Raw genomic sequence first — 22126 nt, forward strand, 5'->3', positions numbered from 1 at the left:
GGAAAAGTTTTGTGGAGAGTTCCTGAAAGAAGAATAGTTTTACAGTAATGAAAGGCCAAGGGAAAAAGGTCACCAAAAATTTAATTTCTTTCTTTCCCTTTTTTTTATGGGTTTTCGAGCTTTATTAGGCCTAGATTGTGACCACAATGCCTCCACGTGATGTCTTGGATGTTTTGTCTGTGTAGGAAAGTTGGAGTTGCAGTGCTTTTGAAGCATATATTTGACCAAATTTCTCTCACCCACCTTAAATTTTTAGGCCACTTTCTCTCTCTCTTTATGTATTTTCGTCACCCACAATCAATAGATCATAAACGAGCTGTAGCTGTAGGGCATTTTTTAGTTAAATATTCAATATCACTATCATCATTTTCCTTTCTTATTCCTTACCCTGCACTTTGTTATTGATGAGGGCCTAAGGTTTATGCTATCCAGCTCCAGTCTGCGTATTTTCCCATCTACAATTTTTATATTTATTATAAACATTAAAGGAACTGATATCTAATTTTTGACCACTACCAATACTACATGACATCCCTTTCGCAATTAATATTATGTTTTTTGGATTTAATTCTTCTTCTTTTTCTGGAAATTAATCAACAATCCTCGCTCAATTTATATAGTGTTTCTTATCTTTTTCAAAATTTTGCTTTGCATTCATAAACTTGTTTAACATATTCAGAAATTTTTTTGGCTCATGTAATTAAAGTCCATGCACATACATTGTCATCACCAACAATAACATTTTTTAAAATGAGTGAATTTTATTAAGAAATTGAAAAAGAGAAAAATTTATCTAAGCAAGTAGTTCAATTTTATTTCAGGCAAAAAAAACCTGGAAAAAGAAAAAACAAAACAAAAGAAGAAGAAAACAGCGTAAAGCCATATATAGCCAACAAGAAGTCAAGAACAAGGATTGCATGCACTGTATGTTCTTGCAAAGCAGTAGATTGATGCATCCAACCTCTTCCTTTTACGTTTCGTTATCCTTCTTTCTCTTAGAAAAACAAAAACGAAAAATTAATGGATCCAAAGAGCTACAGTACAGAAATTAACAGCCTTGTTGGGAAGTGTAGATTCCATAAAATTTATCAATGTAAAAGGTAGAAAACAAAGTGCTTAATTTGTTTAGAGGATAAGATATTTCATCACTTCAAGAAACACTGAAGTTTAGGTTTTTGGAAATCTCCTATAAATAATCATCACCAACCCTTCCTAGTTTATAATGTTTGTGTTTTCTTGTTTCTTTAAGACCAAAAAAAGGCAATCTAGCTAAACCTACAACCCTATTCTTGCTTTTTAATATAACTATAATATAATAAACATTCCTAAACAATATCAAATCCTCCCATTCTTCAATCCCATGCCAACCTTTTTATCATTAAAATTAAATAAAATAATAAAACATAAGTGAGATAAATATTTTTGCCTGCTTTTTAGTATGCATTATTAGATATTGTCTGGTAATCCGTCTTATACATAATATAAAAATCATTTGCATACCCTAAAAAGGCAATTATTTTGGTCCTTTGTTAGATTGAAGGGATTATTTTAATGTGAAAAGGGATTGAAGAAGATGGGAAAAGCAGAGATTCCACATCCTTAAATGGAAGACAGGGATGGGGCATGCAGCATCTATTATATATCTTGACCAAGACTCTTGTGCCATTCTTTTCTCCCATACCAACCAACTTCTCTCCAATTCTTTGCTGCCATATGAAATTCTTGGAACTGTTATTAAAAAAAGAACAAAGAATCTATATAAAATATACGAATAATGTGGCCACTAGAGCCATCACCATTCACCACCATGTCCGTAAATTCCAAACCTTCATTTACTTGTACCCCCCAACAAACTCCTTTTGCTTGCATCACCCACATCAGACGCTGTCCCAACTCTACCATTTTACACTCATTGTTACATTCATGCACTACACAATTTTTAATCTACCACATCACTACCCCATTTATAGACCAAAAATGGGTTTGCCTTCAAAAGAAGAAGACTAAGGAAAATTTATGTAGATAGCAATGTCTGTCGCTATCAAATAAATTAATAATAAAGTTTGTAATTGATGGGTTATGGAGATAATTATGGATTAATCACGTATAGACAAGAAGTTAATTAATGAAGGGGTGTACAGTTTCTTTTAACAGCAGCAGGTCAAAAAAGAAAGTTTAATGACCTGTCAAAACTTTCTTGGTGTCAGCGAGAGGAAATGAAAAGCACTGAAAGCTTTTTTTAGTCATCATTTTGGTGTAACTTGCACAAACACACACAAACTCGCACTAACCCCCGCTCTCTCTCTCTCTCTCTCTCTCTCTCTCTGAGTGCGTGTGTGTATGAGGAGAAAAGAAAAAAGAGAGAGACAGAAACAAGGTAAAACAAGGTCTTCTGCACTAGCTAGCTCTGTATATACATTCATTTGTTCCCTTGAATCCATTGCCTTCTAAGCTCTATCAATTGATTATTTTTCTCTGAATTTGCTTAATCAAATGACCTCTCTTGAGTGCCCACATGCATCTCAAGTAGCTAGGAAAAGTTGGATCAGTCAACAAAGAATCATGTGAATTTTGTGCTCTAGCTCTTCCCATGTTGGGGTCATTTTTTATCAGCAGACTCGTAACATGTATGTGTGTGTGTGCGTGTGTGTGTGTGTGTGTCTATATATATATATATACATTTCAAAAAAAAGGAATAATAATGTTGCTGTGGGCGATAATTTTTGTATCCTGGGCATGCACCAGGTAGGAGACTTCTACCAAGGCAGCAATTTGCACTGATTCATAATGAAACATGTGCACGTTATGCCAAAATGCCTGCAGAAGAACATTTTGCTAGTGTCAGGAAATTCGTATATGCAAGTGCCAACAACACCAAGTCATTACCATTTATTATATATGTCTATCAAAAGCAAAATTTGGACTACTCAAATAAACAAAACGTCTATATTTGATATTGTCATCAAAGAAGAAAAACTATCTTATTGCAAGGTGCGACAAGGCCTCATTTGTGGCAACATGAAAACCACTAATATCTAACCCTATTGCAAGAATTTTTTTTTTTTTTTTTTGGAGGGGGGTTGCTAGAAATCAATAAGAGGTGCTGCAGGTTGTTCTTTTCATTTGACCTAATAAATGAAGATGGTTTAATCTGGGACTGAAATGAGTGGTAATTGTGTCAGAATGGTAAGAAAAGAAAGAAAATGAAACAGATATTAGGGTTTGAACAGAAAGGTACGGGTCCTAAAGAGAAATGGAGCTACCAGTCATGCATGATGCGGTGTAAGAAACAAGAATAATAAGGTTAGGTCTTGCTGATATTTCCTAGATCATAATTGAAAAACGGGTAGAGAGCGGAAAAGTACTGCTTTGAGTGTAGTTTTGAATGGAGGATTGATAAAGACTAGAGGACCCAATGGGACCAGAAAGGCAAAAGGGTGGGCCTCAGAAAATCATTTTGGTAAAATTTAAAGCATGATTAATTACAGTACCAGAGACAGACAGAGAGAGAGAGAGGTATATATGAATGTAAGCAAAGAAGGGTAGAGTGGGGAACGATATATAAAGAAGGGTAGGCTTATATAAAGAAGGATAGGATGTTGGGGTCTGCCTTCTTATAGAGCTGGGAAAGAGAGAGAAAAAGGAGAAAGTTTTAAGTCTGTAACTGCAATTGGTGAGTAGTTGATAATGGAAGAACATCTCAGCCCATTAGCTGTGACTCATCTCCTTCAACACACCCTGCGAAGCTTGTGTATTCATGAAAACTCTCAATGGCTTTATGCTGTCTTTTGGAGGATCTTGCCAAGGAATTACCCACCACCCAAGTAAGGGGCAAGATGTGTTATTAGCCTTTCAGATAAGGAAACATATTTTCGTTCTTTTTCTTGATCCCATGTGTAAGATTTGATTTGATATTATGTTTTAATTTGTTTAGATGGGATGGTCAAGGAGCTTACGACAGGTCAAGAGGAAACAGAAGAAACTGGTAATTGTTTTTCGGTTTTGATTGTGAAATTAATATTTTGCAACTCATTTTGCTTCTCGGATTTGATACTATATATCAGAATCTTATGCATACAAATAAATAAATGCCAGGATATTGGTTTGGGAAGATGGTTTCTGCAACTTTTCTGCATCGGCTGCAGAGATCAACTCTAGTGATTGTCCAAGTTCATCTGTTTATGGAAACTGCGAATTTCAACCCTATCGAGGGCTTCAACCAGAGCTCTTCTTCAAGATGTCCCATGAAATCTACAATTACGGAGAAGGGTAAGCAATTAAACACTAAGAACCATACATTTGAATTCATTTTAAATATGGTTTGATCTTGATTGTCCCTGCATAATATTTTGAGTGAGTACTTAAGTTTATGTATCTAGTTTTATGTATATATGAACAGATTGATTGGTAAAGTAGCTGCTGATCATAGTCACAAGTGGATACACAAAGAACCTAATGATCAAGAAATCAACTTCTTGTCATCCTGGCACAACTCAGCTGATTCGGTAAGCAGATCTCTTCTACTTCTACATGTTTAGAACCTTTTTTTCCTGCAAGAAAAATGTGTTCATTAATTTTCTCATTATATGTTGTTTTACACAGCATCCTAGGACATGGGAAGCCCAGTTCCAATCTGGTATAAAGGTACAACTACTTTTAGTACTTACAGAAGCACCAAAAAAAGAAACAATTTCAAATATATATCTACTTCCCGTGGCTTGATTATCTAAGTAATCTTTGCAGACCATAGCCCTGATTGCTGTTAGGGAAGGTGTTGTCCAACTAGGAGCTGTCCACAAGGTTCTCTCTCTCTCTGTCAATTTTTTTTTTTTTAAATTGTCCATTAGTTTGTTTCTGTTGCTCATTTGAATTTGGCATTAAAGGTTATTGAAGACCTGAGCTATGTAGTTCTACTAAGAAAGAAACTCAGCTACATAGAAAGCATTCCTGGAGTTCTCTTGCCACACCCTTCATCATCTGCATTCCCTTACAAGGTGAATGGATATGGCACACCAGAAACATGGCACTATCAGGGCATTATTGCACCACCAACAGAGTTCTGTGACCACTTCAACCAAGTCCCGTTCAAGATAACACCCTCCATGAGCAGCCTTGAAGCCCTACTCTCCAAGCTCCCATCAGTGGTGCCACCTCAACAGCCAGGTCCAGGCTACTGTACTGAGTCGCAGCCACAGTCAGAGTCGCCGTACCTCTCCATCCAAAGAGATGCAGAGTACATGGGCATGGAGAAGGTGGCTAAGGAGGAGATTGATGAAGATTATAGAGGGGAACATGACACAGGGGAGAGTAGCAGTTCAATGTCAGCTTATCATAGACAGCAATTTCAACACCAGCACCACCAAGATTTGAATGTTAGTAGTAGCAGACCCAACAACGCGTACTTTGAGTGAAGGCGATTTGGGTATGTACGTAGGAATGAGAATTGATTTCTAGGGTCTAGCGTTGTAAGGTATTTAGTTTCAGTTTCATTTGATGTTTCAACTGAGGTTTTAGGTAACTTAGCTTTGGTTGTGGAAGCTATGCTAGTCGTAGATTTTTTCTGGATTAATTCCTAGTATATATGAATATGATACATTACGGATATGCCCAATTGCACAAGTATTTGATATAATTAATGTGCCTAGTGTTTCTTAATTGCTATCCATGCTATGCTCTGCTGACTTGCTATATTCATGCTCGTTTGGTGCTATGCCCTGAGCACACTTTCAGATTTCAAATGGAAGATAATTACTTTGATTTAATTCGGTGTATATTTTCACTTTATTAATTAGGATTTTAATTTTTCAGACAATAATGGTGTTTTTTTTTCTTTTTCTTGTGTGAATCTTTATTAATTTTTTTATAAATAATTAATTTCGATATAAATATTAATGTGTAATCGAATGAAAAAAATAAATTTAATATAATATGTAAATTAAAATTAATATGTAATATTAAGTGTAAATTAATAAAAAAAAATGTATGGTATTAGAATTGGCGTATATTGAAATGTGGAAAAAACAATTTTTTTTATTGGATAATATGTCTTTCATCATCATTAAAATCATATTAAACTATATAGCTTAAATATATTAATAAAAAATAATCTGATTAGTCTTTTTTATTTTAAAATATAAAAAATAGAGAGATTTAGTCTTTTTAATTATTTATTCTAATATAATTTGCCTTTGCGTGAAAACAAAGAAATAATTACATTTCATGGTTAAAAAAAATTTAATTTGAGTAATAATTATCGTTAATAAAAAATAAATATTTGTTTTTAATAACTCCTTAATTTTCTTTAAAAAATTAAAAAAATGAGAACTTAAGGTTCTTACGTGGGTTGCTAATCAATTTGCTGTGGACTAGCAGGATAATTTTAATGGCATGTTTAAACTTAGATGATCAAATTCACGTAATAGGGTGCCAAAATCGCAGTGGAGAGGAGAGGAGTAAACAGAAAAGTTAGAGTCTTACCTAAATCCGTACAGGTACAGCAATGACGAGACATTTCAAAAGGATGGGTCAAGGTTCGTTAACTTGAAAATTTGTGAAATTTCTGTAAAACCATTGGATACCTTACCTTGCCTATAATATCCCCTTGAAATAATTTCCCATCAACGATTTCCTGCAGATTTGTAAAATCCCCATGTACGGTTCTTCCATCAGTACTTGTTCCCTTCCAACATATGCACTATTGGAGCTAATTTAACCTCATTATGATAAAGTATTAATTTAATTAATTAATTAATTAATGACATTTATCAATTTCTTTAAAAAAAAAAAAAAGCATGGTTGAATTCTTTTAGTTAGAAAAAACTATTCTTTTACCTCTCTTTTGTTATCGTTTTTCTCTCAAAATCGCCGAACTCTGTTTTTCTTGAGAACTTTCTCTACCCTTTGAGGTAGAGGAAGAAACTGACCGTCTTTGCTTGATTGTCAAGTAACCCTCCATCAACAGGGTTGAGAGTAGATAGTGTTTTGGTTATGTTTTCTTGCAGGTTGGAGCGACATGGTAAGGGTTACTCAAAGGAGACTTGCCTGTCTGTTCTGGGTTGGTTGTGCTGTGTTGGCCGTTTATAGGTTGGAGGCTATTGTTTCGTATGTTGTTGTTGGGTCTTCTGGTTGGCTCAAAGCATTGAGAGGGCATCCTTGCGTTGACTGTTTTCACATCTCTAGAAAGGTTTTCCTAATGGCTTTGAGTGTCAGAGAGCTCTGCGGCAACTCCCTATTGGCGGTTGCAGAGTAATGCTTTGTGTTCTGATGAGGAAGTTGGGAGGTTAACTTTGTTTTGTTGAGCGACTGCGTTTGGAAGGGCAATTGGTTGCTCCTTGTTTGCTGGTAGTGTGATGGCTTGTTCTTGGCAGTTGGCTCAACCTCTCTAGTGGTGGCAAGTTTTGTGAGTAACTGATGGCGAGATGTCGCTATGTAGAGTTCCTTTTATAAATTTAGATTTTCTAGGTTGTAGGTGGGAATTAGGATAAAGTATAAGAAAAAGTTGATTTTAAAATCAGTAAATTTGTGATTATTCAAATGCAAATGCATTCTCTCTTTATTGGAATGAAGTAAAATTGTTTTAGGGGTTTTCCACATTTTAAATTCTTAAGCAATGTTGTGTTGACTGCACATCCTGAATTCAAAGAGAGCAATGATACTTCATTGATCTACCTTTTGTCAGCTATTTTTCTCTATCTCTTGCAAGCTGTTCCACAGAACCAAAATCTCTCTCTCTCTCTCTCTCTCTCTCTCTCTCTCTCTCTCTCTATATATATATATATATATATATATTCAATGTTTTTTAAAAATAATGAACTTTAACTTTTATATTATAAAATAAGATAAATTACTATTTAATTTTATGTATTATAACAAAATTAATAATTTAATTCTTATATTTTAAAAAATATATTAATTATTTTTTAATATTTGATTTCATTAACTATTTAATTTTTTTCATTCACCTTAAAGAGTATTTAGATCAAATCTACTTATAAATAAAAAATTATAAGTAAATTATTATTTAATTTGACTTATATAAATTTAAAAATTACTTAAAATAAATCAAAAATTATACATTACTTATAATTTATTTACTTATTTTAAAATTATATTTCAACTAAATAAAAAATTATATTACCCTAATAACTTTAATAACTTTTAAAAATATCAATATTATCCTCATTTTAACAACTATAACACTTAATTATAAATTTTTTTTTATCATTTCAAAAAATATACTTCAACTAAATACTTAAAATATTTAAAATCAATTAACTAAACAGTTAAATTTTTTAAAATTAACTTTTGAATAATTTGACTAAACAATGAACTATTTATTTTTAAATCGACATATAAATTAAAAATTAATTTTTAAATCAAAAGTTAAAAGTAAAAAATCAAATTAAACACTCTCTTAATTATTAGTAAAGTATTAAAAATTAAATACAAAAATTAAATAATTAAATTCACTTTAATACAAAAATTAAATAGTAATAAAAATAACTTTTTTTAATCTTCTTTGAATACTTTAAAATGCCATTGGTTGACAGAAAAATTGATTTAAACTGAAATAAATAGTTAATGAAATTAGACACCAATGACTAACTAACTAACGTGCATTTCAAAATCTGAAGATCAAATTACTAATTTTATTAAAATATAAAAATTAAATAGTAATTTTCTCCCCAAAATAAACACTTAATCACCATAGTACTAACCAAATTGCAATGAATATGTAAAATATTTTTCAGATATTTACAAGATGCTTTTACCGTTTTCTTCAGGGAAAACTCAACCTTTGATGTGTATAAATGGTGATTTTTGCAGCTGTTTTCAGAATTTAACAAAACTGTCAATTACATGCAACTCTATGGAGAAGGTGCAGATCATGCGGGGAACAGTGGAAATTGACTAAACTTTGGGCTTGTATGCCAATGCCATCCTCACTTTCCTGTCCTTAATTTTATGCCGTCAGAATAATAACAATAAGATTACAAGTAAACATTTTCATTTCCATGCATTTGCATATTAATTTATAGTTCTAACTTTTGAGATTTTTATTTACTCTTTTAAATTCCGTTAAGATGTTGATTATATTGGGAATAATTTTCTCAAACTCACTTCATCAATTTCAATTTTCAACTGTAATGCTCCGGAAGAGGGATAATAATCACAATCATAAAAGAACCTTACTGTTTTATTAACTGTTTTCTAACAATTAGACTTTTGATTAAAATTTAAATATGGGAAAAACGAATAAGTACAAATACACGGGTAACTAAGGCCAGGATGAAGCAAAATGTAAGTGTCAAATACCTAATAACAAGGGATATGGGTGTGACCAATACAAAGAGATCAAGCATTGTCCATTAGCATAGCATTCATCCAAATAAGATTTCAAATGACAATTTCTAATATTTGAGGAACAGTATCACTTCAATGTTTACCAGCGCTAATGAAATGCTGCTGCTTCATCCTTGAAGTGTTTCAGTAGGCTCTCAGCACTCATCACTGAGTGGTCTGACTTGTCTCTCACTCGCACACTTACCTGAGAACAACAATGGATGTTATACTCAACTTCCCTCAGGACAATAAAAAGAAACAAATACAAAAAGGAAATCAAAACTCATTAATTCTAACATTTATCAAATGGAATATTCATCATAATTTTACTGAATCATTTGAAGCAAAAGTTCCAGAGCAAGAACTCCTGCTTTTCATAATATTCGGTGGTCCCACTCCACTGCAGAAAAGTTAATTTTAAATTTTACAAATCAATATTTGTTCTATCTAACTTGCAGACAGCCAAAGCCCAAAAGATAGTGTCTTTTCAGATATTCCAACACAAATTGTTTATAACCCTGCCTGCTAGTAGAGGTTGGCTCCTCTATAAAGAGGGTGATTAACCCTCTCATTAGCATTGAACTTTGAAGGTCTCATAGGTAGTAAACAAATAACCTACCATTAGGAAGTTCTTACTACAACTGAAAATCAATTGTGGTTACTCATTATCAAAAAGAAGACTAGATTTTAGTAACCTAAAACTTAATGATAATAAACTTAATCAACACTTATCTACAAGAATAGCAAGAAACAATCATAAGTAATGGTTCTTCATTATTTTTATTTTTATCAACAATAGTTCTTCATTATTACTATTTTTAAAGCGATTAAATGAAGAAATTTAAGGATCCATATTGGAATATGAATCTTATTCAAGTACAAAAGCTACAGGGATAAAAATTACAATTTTAAAACTTGTTTAAAATGTAATAAACATATTATTAGAAATATTTAGGTTGATGCTCTCAAGGCACTGGATTTTATGCTACTTTTAAAAGACAATGATTTCTTGCTGCCGTGCCCACTCTTATTGGATTTACTAGTATGGAACTCGATTACTTGAATAGTATTGGAAAGTACCTGTCCAGTTTTGGCTTCCTCTTCACCTACCACCAATATATAGTTGTACTGTGCCAGCTGAGCTTCTCGTACCTGCATGAAAGCATAGGTATCTGTGTTGAACTACAGTGTATTCCCATAATCCTAAATAGTTTGTCCTTTGATAAAATGCTTTCTACACGGACAGCAACTTATGTGCTCAACTGCTGTTTACATGGATGCAGCTATGTAACCAAAGCTTCAAGAGCTTGATTTGGAATGTAAAGGAAACAAATCCTATATTCCAATGACAAGCAGACAGATCAAGTGATGATGGAAAATCCTCATGGGATAGATGAAAACAGGAAGGAGTATAAATGCCTTTTTTGTGGAATATAAAAAATTCATACCAGCATAAAAAAATGAAATATTAATATGACTTTCTCTTCACAAATCAGGGAACTCCTGAAGCTGCTTCTTTTTGAGATTTCATAAGATTTAAAACCTAATTTAGTCCCATTCCATCCTAGGGTGTTAATACTTGGTTGCAGCAATTTTCAACCACGAGTATCATCCAGAATCTTAGCTATTCAGTGAAAGAAAGCAAAATGATGATTACTATATGTGCTTTATCAAAAACTCTAAATGAATGCTACAACGGTTTAATTCCCAAAGCTGTATGAACAACATGCACTGTTATTACATACACCTTCATCCTACATTTTTCTTATACGTGTCACCATGAGAAATCCTGAAGTTGGCTTCAGCATTTCACATTAAACACAGCCAGGTTTCAACATAATGAACTACAGTTACCAGCATCGTGTAGGATATTAGCGATGAACAATTCAACCATTGAATGGAAAAGAAAACTAAATATCAAATATATTCAAGAAAAATAAAAGAAACTGCAGGATGCTAATTAGATGAAGTTGGAAGCAAGTACCTTTTTCTGAATCTTTCGGTCAGTTGTATCAACATCAACATAATAACCAGCATCATGTATCAGAGCCCGCACCTGTGGAAAACATGACAAAATAACCAATTTCTTTGTCTTCCCATCTGGGTGAAGTTAAACTATCTCAAAATTACATGCCAATTTTATGTATAGCTACACCTTATGCCTCACTTCCTATTACGGCCTCAAGCATGATGTTAATTCACAAATCACAACTCCACAATTAACACAACAATCAAATTAGAATTTTCATCTTAAAGGCATGAGCAATTCAAACCACAGAAATACACATTGCACAAGCGCTGTTCAGGTTGTTTTGTAACCTCTTGTTGAAATTGCTCACTTGGCTCAGAAGACAAATTCCCTCTTTTCAAAATCACTTGCTCTGCCATGGCACAAAATTATATTCAAGGATTTTTTTTATGCTATTTTTACCGAAAAATCATGTTGGACTTTCTGTTGCTTTTCTTCAAGTTGGTGGGTTCTCAATGACAAAGGAAATCAAGAATTTTGAAAAATGATTTGGGTCAAAATAGTTGATAAGGGGTTTGAACCAAAAGCCAGCCTAAATTATTAAACTTCTTATTTAAGGCAGGAGACCATCATTGCATGCATGAAATGATTGCAATGTAAAATTGGGCTTCCAAATATCAGTCCACAATGTATTAGCAAGGCCCATATATGAACCTCTCCAGTCTTAAGGTTCTGTTTCTTCAAATTAAAATACGTTACAAACATTGTAACTAACACAGCCATCCATTCCAATGCTATTTCACTTAATAGTTTCTGCTGAAGTTGCCAAATCCGGATTTTTTTTATTGGCTCAGTTTAAATTCAAAAAAAGATAACTTGAAACCAACCCAATCTATATAGTTTGTGCAGTAAATAACTCACTACCTACCAACTTAGCTATATTTCACAAGTGCACATTAAATCGGCATGGCAAAATCACCAGATTATGGCGTTGTACCACAATAAAAAAATACCACAGATACAAGGTAAAAAAAAAATTGAAGAATTGCAAACCTGAAGAAATGAACACACATTTATTACAGAACATCTACAACTGAATTGTGTAAATATGAAACATCAGAAAGCTCATCCAGTTAAAAGAGTATAAAGCTAACCTCTTCTGCATAAGGTTGGGATTTCTCAGACACAGGGCAGACAATCGCTTGACGAGGACTAAGCCAGAAAGGCCATTTCCCCTTGTAATGCTCCAATAGTATGGCAAACATACGCTCAACAGACCCTAGAATGGCCCGGTGTATCATAACAGGTCTTTCCCTCTTGGCTTCGTCCTCTGCTGAGTAATCCAACTCAAATCGATCTGGAAGCTGGAAGTCAAGCTGCAACCACAATCTTTATTAAGTAAATTCTGCAACACCACCATAGAAGAAATGGAAAGACTATAAACCCCAAGAATCTCAACCTGCAAAGTGGCACACTGAAGTTTCCTATTCAATGCATCAGATACACTTATATCTATTTTTGGTCCATAGAAAGCTCCATCACCTTCATTAATCTGTACAACATAACCCAAAACATAAGCATCCAGAAGCCATGGAACAGACAAGGTTCCATACACTAGGGAAACCAATCAGGCATCCCAAGGATCCTGCAGCATATTAACTACGTAAGAGAATATTTAATTGGCTGAGCTTTCAACAGCAAACAGCTTTTTCTTATCTATTTGACCAAAACTTGGCCTGCAAGAACATGTCGAGAGGTTAAAACATTTCAAATCAATAGTGGCAATTGCAGTTTGTCAGAGAAGTGGTTCCCCTGATAACTTCAACAAGGAAATATCACTACAACTTCAAAAGTAGAGAGAAAGAAAGTAAATAAGGATAATAATACCTGCCAAGGCTTCCCAAACTCCTCCAATGCTGCTTTAAGAGCATCCTCGGCTTTCCCCCATGTTTCCAAGTTCCCTAGATATTTCTCTGGCCTCTAAAATATTTATGTCAAAGAACACATCGTAAGATCTGAGTTTCATTTCCTATTAAGCAATATAAAACCCTCTTTTCCTTTGAAAAATAGTTGTGCATAGTAGAACACCATACATGAAGGAAGAACATGGTTATTCACCAAAATTAATCACTAAGGTCATCCAGGATTTTTTTTTTTTTTCCTGGCAGAATAATGTCAATACTAAGGTATTTGAGTTTCATTACAAGTATATACAAAATCTTGCTTTCTTGACAGGGTTTGATATATTGAGTATTATACCAAGTTCCCAAAATTGTTTCACATCTGCACAAAGTACATGGTATGGTAATAATAGAACAAAAAGTTAGTTCAGGAAAATTTAAAGATTGTCGTACCGTTGATAGCTTCAGCTCATAAGTGAATCCAAATATCTTATAGGCATAATCAATGAATTCTAAGACACCCATCGCTTCATCTTTTATCTGAAAAACAGAGCCCACAACTTACAAGTGCGTAAGGCAACAAAAAGACATTTAACAATTTTTTCACTTATCAGTTTAATTTCATTCACCTGTTTCTCCATGCAGAATATATGAGCATCATCCTGTATCAAAAATGAAAAATAAATTTAAGAGAGAGAGAGAGAGAGAGAGAGAGAAGACAAACTGACTACCAAACCAAGTAATAGAAAATTAGATAACCAACTATTAAAAACTGAATTGCCATTGTCATTTAAAATAAATTATTAAAACAATAAAAATAAATAAAAAAAAAACAAACTCATGCCAAAAAAAAATAATAATACATATAGGTAGACCAGGCCACAGTCAGGGTTGGGGCCAGGACCCACGCAGTCAAAACCAAGATAGGTGTGAACTCTGACATCACCATAGACCACTTGGTTCTATCACCCCTTGCTCACAGAGCAGCATAACCGAAAAAAATAAAGAAAAAGCCCATCCCACAACCCTTTTAGAAAGAGGTGTTAACTGGGGCGACAAAATATCGATAGAAGCTTCTTTTTCTATTTTGGGCAACGAAATCGAGAAGATTGTGTTCAATATCATGTTTCACCATACAGTTTATTGAGCTACCATCCTTAGGGTTGCCAGCCAGATAAAAGATGCACGCTTTTTCTCGAATTTATCAGGATCAAAGCACAAACCTGCCTCTGCCACACGAACCATTTATGATGGCACCATCTAGGTGGATTGTGGTCCTACCATTCCTTTAGGATACCTTTTGCCTTCAGTAAAAACTCTTGCCCCTTTTTTGTAATAGATATTGAGTCTGTACAGTGACTCACTCAACTTTGAGTATGAAATTGACTTTGTTGGTTGAGTAGAGTTATGGTAGTTCAATCTATAAAGAAAGGATAATAGATCGCACTTGGCGCAGAACCACCTAAAGGTGGCTCTTTACTCCTTCAAGACTTGCTTCTTCTTTTCTTTCACCCTTTATCCCCTTTTATATCAGTAGGGAGCCAAGAGCAAGGCAGCTCTCCTCCAGAAAGAAAAGAAGCCAGCAGCTCCCTTTCCGCTTGATCACTAACTCATGGGCAAAGCCATCTTTTTCTGCCCATCATGGAGCATATGAGTGGGTCTTCAATAAAACCAACTCTATTGGCAAATGGATGTCCTCACTCTCCGATGAGAACAAAGAAAACCACACTATCTCCTTGCAGCTTTGCTCAGTAGTATAGAAAACAATACTGGAAATTGCCTCCACCCAACCACAAGAAATGTCACGGAGTGCACTCAGCATGCAACATGTGGTGCACCCAAAGCAAGCAAGCAATGTGCACCCACCACCACAACCCCCCACCCACCCCCCCAAAAAAAAACAAAATGCCTCCCACCCTTGGTTATTGTTGAGCACAGCAACGATCAAACAATTGATCATTATTGTGATTTTGTTTCAATTCTTTTTTTTTTTTAAATTGCAATGGTCATTTTACACCTTATAACAGCCATTTACCAGCAATATTTTGAGGGTCTTTTGGAAAAGTAAAAAATAATAATAATAAAATTTGAGATTTGACTATAAATACCAAATAAATTTTCATTTCCAAACCTACCAAAATTCTCTCAACTCCCTTAATTTTCAATTTACCACTATAAATCTCTTCATATTTCATTTTATTTTTTTCAAAAACAATGTCAGGTGAAGGTTTTTCAAAGCATCCAAAAAATTACATGTCTCTTTCTAAACAAAACACAAATGTACAATAATTTCAATGCTTAATAATAAATATCCTTCAATGTTTTTCCTTTCATTAGCAAATTCATGTATTTTTTCAGTCATTGTAATTAAATCATACATGTACAAGAATTTCTATAATTAATAATATAAAATTCTTTGTTTTTTTTTTTTCTATCATTTACAAAAACTTGTAAAATTTTTCCTATCTTTGCAACAAAAAAAAATACACAATGAATTTGGTTAGGGGGAAAAAAAAAAGTTTCAGCCTGTTTGGATCTAGACCAAACCACTATCAAACCGAAACTAGAACAACCAGGACCGGAACCGTTGAGAACTGGCCCTAGGCAGTTCAGCTCTAGTTCCCAGGGGGCTACATATCATCAATATACATAAAACCTTGAAGCAGACAGATTTGCAAGCCCATAAATCAAGTGAAAGTAACAACTGGTCAAAATAGCATGATGATTAAGTGGAGAAACTAAATCTAACAGCTAATGTTCAACTAAACAAAAGATGGAGTGAAGGCTATAGGTTAAATAGCGACCAGATACAACTTTTTTTATAGGATACCTGCTGAAATCTTCGAACACGTGTTAACCCAGTGAGTGCTCCACTGGCCTCATTGCGATGCAAGGCTCCAAAATCAGCCAGCCGAAGAGGAAGCTCTGGAAAACACACCAAACAATCACGATGATGATGCATGACCAAACTATACAAGCACAGCAATTAAAGCAGTACATATCACAAAAGTAAGTTATAAACTACAATTCCCAGAATCAGCATGCCCATAGTGTTTGATGGAAATTGAAAGCCAAGATAAAATGCTCCTATATTTGATTTTATTTTTGGTCCCTCCATTAAAGCACCATCAAAGCAATAATCAATTTTCAATCCATTAGATCAGCTTATTTTTCTTTTCTTTTTGTCATACAATAACAGAAGGCAATAAGAGAAAACAACTTTAACAAGTTAATCATACAAAATCTTAGTGCTATTTACATGAAAAACACATCAGGATAAATAAAAATCCAGCTGATTGGTTATTATAAGTTTCAACTTGTATAATAATGCAAAAAATTACAATGATTCCACTATCATGCATAATATGCACAAAAACAGTAATCTCAGGATTAGAATTCTACTCTTAATCTCACCAAACTAGGCACATTGCAACAAGACATAAAATTCACTGTCCACAAGTTGAACAACATTCAGATGACCTAGAATGCAAAATTATAGTGGATGTAAAAGGTATGATTTTTCACCAGCCAATTTTTTTAAAAATTAAATTAAAAAAAAAGGTTTTCATCATCTGTGCTTTATCCAAATTTTTTTTTATTGAAGCATGCAGCCAGCACATACCAGCTGATAAATTACAAAGAATAACAGAAGGGTCCTGCATGCACTAAAACAAATATGCTTGCAGGAAAGGGGAGAGATAAGAAGACATGTTAAGAACTAAAGAACTAGAGGCCCAATGAGTTGATCATAGGCAATGAACCAAGGACTACACTTGCAAGGAGCAAAATGACACAAGACCAATGCAATAAGGAAAGAGGTGGATTCAAATACTATAAAACTTGAGAAATCTGTCTCTATATAAAACAGACTGATAAACCTAGATTTACTAGTTGACAGAAATCCTAAACAATCTACTTGCCAAAACATTGTAGCGGGGAGCATATTTACATAGCAAGAAACTTGAAAAATAATTCCTAAACATTATCCTGGCATTAATTAAGTTCAATGCCTAAAGAAGTTCTCTGGGTCAGTCCAAGAGAGACCACTTCAGAGTGTAACCAAGAAAGCAGTTATACCATTCTAATGCTCAAAATGCAAATGGGTGAAAAGACACAACGTGGTATAAAATTTAGATGGAAACAAACTTACCTCTATATGAACGGACTCTGTGTTGAAATATCAAACAATGCCCAGGGCAATTCATTGGTTTCAGGCCAAACTCTTGCTTCTCAATCTGCTTCCAGAAAATTTACCATTATAATAGTTTTGCAATTCCAAGAGATGTGCATGAGAATGTTCTAATCACCCACATTTAAAAAAATACACTATTCAACAAAAAGCAAAAAATACAGTTCTGTGAAAAGAAGCCATGAGTCCATTTACCAGCCCAAAACTTCTCCATAAAGTATAACCCCAACCCTACCCCAATATATTTAATTTCAGTTGCATATTCATGAATCCATGTATTCTAATTGCAATAATAAATATTGCTTCCTCTGGCATACTCTATATCCTCCAACCACAGCTTGTAATTAGCATTAATATATGATTTAAAGGTGCTTTATATAGATACTCATATGAATAAATTTAAACACCACCTAACCTCGAGCAAAAACATATTCTCCTTATAATTTGCAGCATGGCCAGATGTCTCCCAAAGTTTCATGTTATAGATATTTGGAGATTTAACCTGCCACAACCCATCAAATTAGGCACCGAAATTGTATGGATTATATCGGTATTTAACAACCAACATTGACCCCTAACCTCTTCATAGCCTCTGTCTCTATATTGAGCACGTATAAATTCCATTAATTTATTGTAAATTCGAGTTCCATGTGGAAGGAAAAACCAACTTCCCGGACTGAATTCATAAAAGAAGCAAAAGATTAATATTTAAAGATCATTAATTGCTTTGACTTATCAACATGAACCAAATACCCATACACTACCTCAGTGGATGACAAAAGAAAAGCTCCTGTTTTGTTCCCAACAATCTGTGGTCATACTTCTTTGCTTCTTCCAACTGTTGAATGTACTCCTGAAAAAGAAAGAAACATTGAGAAAAAGGCAATGTCATTTAAACAAAGTGCATAACTCCGCTTCCACTTCCACATCATCCACCTCACTCTTTTACATCAACAAAACTATGAATTCTTGTAAGCAAATAACAGCTCTAAAGGAAAATAAATAAAGTTACCATATTTTGACAAACTTCTTTAGTTTACTCATGCAAAATTTTCCAGCCCCAACAAAACAAAACATCCATGAACTACTAACTAATAGTTGCTTATTATATCTGATTTGTCTCAGGAGATTTAAGGCTTTAAAAATATTTGTACTTCAAAACTTATGTCCTTGTTGGATCATTGAAGAACTTGCCCAATAATGACTCACAAATATGCCAAGTGCAATTTCATATAATATCTTTTTACTTCACAATAGACAGTACCTAATGATGTGGATTATTATAGTGTTTAGATGAACATTTATTCCACATTTTTTTCATTTGGAAAAAATATCATATTTTAACAAAAAAATTCTATTCTCTAATTTTCATATAAAAAATTCTAGAAAACTAGTCTAGTTAGTTTTCTATAAGTAAACATACCCTAAATTTCACCACAGTTATGACTCACAGTCTCATATTCATACAAGATGGGTGAATTTAAGTGGATAGGTGAATATGAGTAGAAATTGCCACACTTAACCATTACTATAGGTCTATAGCACAAAGTTCTGAATTTAAAAAGTTTTAGCAGATGGGAAGCAGAAACTAATGTGCTAATACAATTATACAAATAAGTGGACAGCAAACACAATTTTTCCAGGAGCCGAAAGTTGAAAATCACCTTCAATCGTTTTTGATCAGGATAGGATATCCCATAAACTCTTTGTAAACTTTCACGATCTTTGTTACCCCTCCAATAGGCTGATGAAGCCTGGAATTAATAAATTCACAAGTATAACAGACTAAATTTGTAATACAACTCAAACACTTACAAAATAAAGCATGTAATTTAAATGTTACCTTCAAACATGCGAATGCTTTCACGAAGGATGTATTAGGTATATGGGGTCCTCGACATAAATCTACCAATGGGCCACACCTGTATACAGTTATAGTCTTGTCTGCAGGAAGATCATTGATGATTTCAACCTGATCATAACATGTACATATACGTATATAGAAGGTGAGGGGGAAAAAAGCTGAGGAATAAAAATAAGAAAAACAGTCTAGAGATATCTGGTTTGCAGTTGCAGATACAAAAGTACTATATTAAACTTGCCTTGAAATTATTTTCTGAAAACATCTCAAGTGCTTGTTCCCTTGATAATTCAATGCGCTCAAAAGGTTGCTTTTCCTGAAACGTTAAAGAAAATCAAATTGGTTACTAACATTGAACGTCACCATCCTCAATGCTTGGAGTACATATGAAAGGCAGACTGTTGGCTACTGTATCTTTCTACTAAAAGAACAGTACTTATGTCCTTGCTTTTAAAAATCCCACCCATTGCAGTTGTTAGAAACTCTTATGCATGTTTGCATGTGACGCCATCCCTCCCAATACAACACCCACCCCACCAGCCTCCTTTGTGTTCATGATAACAAGCATGAGAGAGAGAGAGAGAGAGAGAGAGAGAGAGAGAGAGAGAGAGAGAGAGAGAGCATGCCATGCACACACATACAAGATTTCAAGCAAAACCAGGCCAAGAAACAATCCAAAAAAACCTATCCAACTAACAAGACAGGTACTTTCTTAGGCCAAAACAAAAATATGTAATCATATTTACACAATATTAAAAGTGTGATAGAAAATTGTGTTGAGATTAACAAGAGTAAAATGAGAACTTACTCTGCATACTAGCAAGTATGCAAATAACAGCTAACCACAACTACTGTTATGACAACTCCAGAAATATAAAGGGTTCTAACAGAAGAGAATGAAACAATACCGCAACAGCTTTCAGTGCCCCAGTTTCAATTTGCTTAAAATGATCATCGTTCAAGCCCAATTCACCATAGAATGCATCATAATAGAATCCCTGCAAAACTCATTTCACATTCCCACGCCAAGTCACTCCACTTGAAGTTATAGCTAAAGAATAAGTTACGCAAATAAAAATAATTTCAAAGAACAAAAGAAAGGAAAATGAAAGAAGGCCTAACCAAAAACTAAAATTAAAATATGTCCAAACCACAGGTATGAGATCATCTTTTTACACTAAAACTAGTGTCTACAGTTCCTAGTACTCGCCATTCATATTTGGCTCTCCATTGTTAGAATTTGCACATAAATGCAAATTTTTTAGAAGAAAAAAATGTGGTTAATTGTGGGCCAAGAATTTTACACATTACAAGTATATGCCACAATGTCAATGTCCCAAGCGAAAAAATCATCACCTAATTGGCATTACCAAAATTCATATCCAATTAACTAGTACATTTTTTGCCACCCTCTTGCCCTATATTTACATCTTAATTTCTTAACCCACCGAATGTAATAGTAGCAATAATAAAAAAAAAAAAAAATCAATGACATGTCACACTCATCCCAGAAATCACAACAATAGAGAATAGTACTAATTGCATCACCAATTCTTATACCTCTTTGTACCACCTGACCCAGAACACACTCCACCTAAAAGTTCACAGGCCAGTGAGGATTGTATCAAATAAAATGAAAGAGGAATAATTGAGGTGGTTTAAGAAAATTGTATAATAAGCATTTTCCAATAATATAATCTACTCCCATCTCATGGTACATTAAGTACGTTAAATTAATGAATAGTTCAGTTAGACCAACTACAAATTACAATACAGTTACTAAACTACAAGGTATCATACAGCTTACTTCCACTATAGCAAGTTTTTTGGCATGATAGGATAGTTAAGTAAACGAAGATGAACGGGTCAGTGAAAAAAAGTACCTCCCCTCTTGTTGTACAGGGTCCAATACAAAGCTTGCAACCATACTCCATCTCCAGTGACTGCACCAAACCATGATTAAGCACATTATAAGAAAACGAGAAAAAAAAAAAAAAACTCAATTGAAGCTTGTGTAAGAAACAGTAAGTAGAGTGATGTGACAGTTAAGCGATTGATCTTCCAATATGCTAGTTTTAACAACTCTCTGTCTTCACATTTCTCTATATCTGCTTGGCCTATAGTAGGTATTTGGTTCATTGCTTTAGGTATTAGCACTATGGCTTTCAACCTAAATGGTTTTGATTTCAACTAATCCGCATTTGATAACATTTTAAGTAGTTTCCCTCTGTGTATGTTCCAACTCGAATGTGTTTGAAATTAATAATTAGTAATGAAAATCAAAGACACCTGGCCAAGAATGTGAGCGCTTGAATGCCAAAAGGTATCGCGCCCTTCATCACTGTCAAATGTAAAAATCTTGAGCTCACAATCGCTCTCTAACGGCCTGTTCATGTCCCAAAGAGTCCCATCAACTTGAGCAATCAAGGCATTGGCCGCCAAACTCTTAGAAATCTCTCTGGCAATATCCATCGGAGACGATAACCATCTCTTGCCTTCCTTTACTTTCCCGTCTGCCAAAGTAATCCTACAGACCAAAAAATAAAATAAAATTCAGCATTATAAAAGATGACGCATTACTTCTAAGCTCTAAGGTTTTTGATGTTTCACTTGATGAGGTCGTGCTCGAGGGATTGAAGGTGGGTAAGCTGCTGTGACTTAATGGATTCGAAGAACTTGATGCGTTTTTCGATCACTGCTTTGAGATAGGCTTCGCCTTTGGGGTGAGAGACGGCCATAGTAGTAGCCAAGGAGGAGAATAGGCGCCTGCTAGGAGATTTAGAGAGGAGGAAATGAGAAGAATAAAGGCGAAGACGGAAAAGCAGCGCACATAGCATATGAAAGCAGGAAGAGAGCGCGTAGGT

General features: G+C 34.1%; 2 protein-coding genes across 2 annotated transcripts; one reads left to right on the forward strand and one right to left on the reverse strand.

The window, feature by feature from the left end:
* Positions 1-3134: 3134 nt before the first annotated feature.
* On the forward strand, positions 3135-5636 carry LOC110647304 (protein RICE SALT SENSITIVE 3). The gene is made up of 7 exons (XM_021801070.2): positions 3135-3824; positions 3935-3985; positions 4096-4269; positions 4400-4505; positions 4603-4644; positions 4744-4800; positions 4884-5636. Exons 1-7 carry the CDS (start codon positions 3688-3690, stop codon positions 5409-5411), a joined length of 1095 nt encoding a protein of 364 aa, XP_021656762.1. The 5' UTR covers positions 3135-3687; the 3' UTR covers positions 5412-5636.
* Positions 5637-9178: 3542 nt separating this feature from the next.
* On the reverse strand, positions 9179-22126 carry LOC110647307 (threonine--tRNA ligase, mitochondrial 1). The gene is made up of 20 exons (XM_021801073.2): positions 21873-22126; positions 21552-21789; positions 21146-21205; positions 20171-20260; positions 19504-19578; positions 19245-19373; positions 19066-19155; positions 18166-18254; positions 17981-18077; positions 17817-17903; positions 17363-17447; positions 16043-16137; positions 13842-13874; positions 13666-13752; positions 13199-13291; positions 12771-12863; positions 12466-12687; positions 11327-11398; positions 10423-10494; positions 9179-9547 (listed from the first exon to the last, which is right to left on the reverse strand). The coding sequence occupies exons 1-20, from the start codon at positions 22097-22099 to the stop codon at positions 9452-9454; spliced, it is 2130 nt and encodes a 709-aa protein (XP_021656765.2). The 5' UTR covers positions 22100-22126; the 3' UTR covers positions 9179-9451.

The sequence above is a fragment of the Hevea brasiliensis genome, chromosome 2 (assembly GCF_030052815.1).
Source record: "Hevea brasiliensis isolate MT/VB/25A 57/8 chromosome 2, ASM3005281v1, whole genome shotgun sequence".
Classification (NCBI taxonomy): Eukaryota; Viridiplantae; Streptophyta; class Magnoliopsida; order Malpighiales; family Euphorbiaceae; genus Hevea; species Hevea brasiliensis.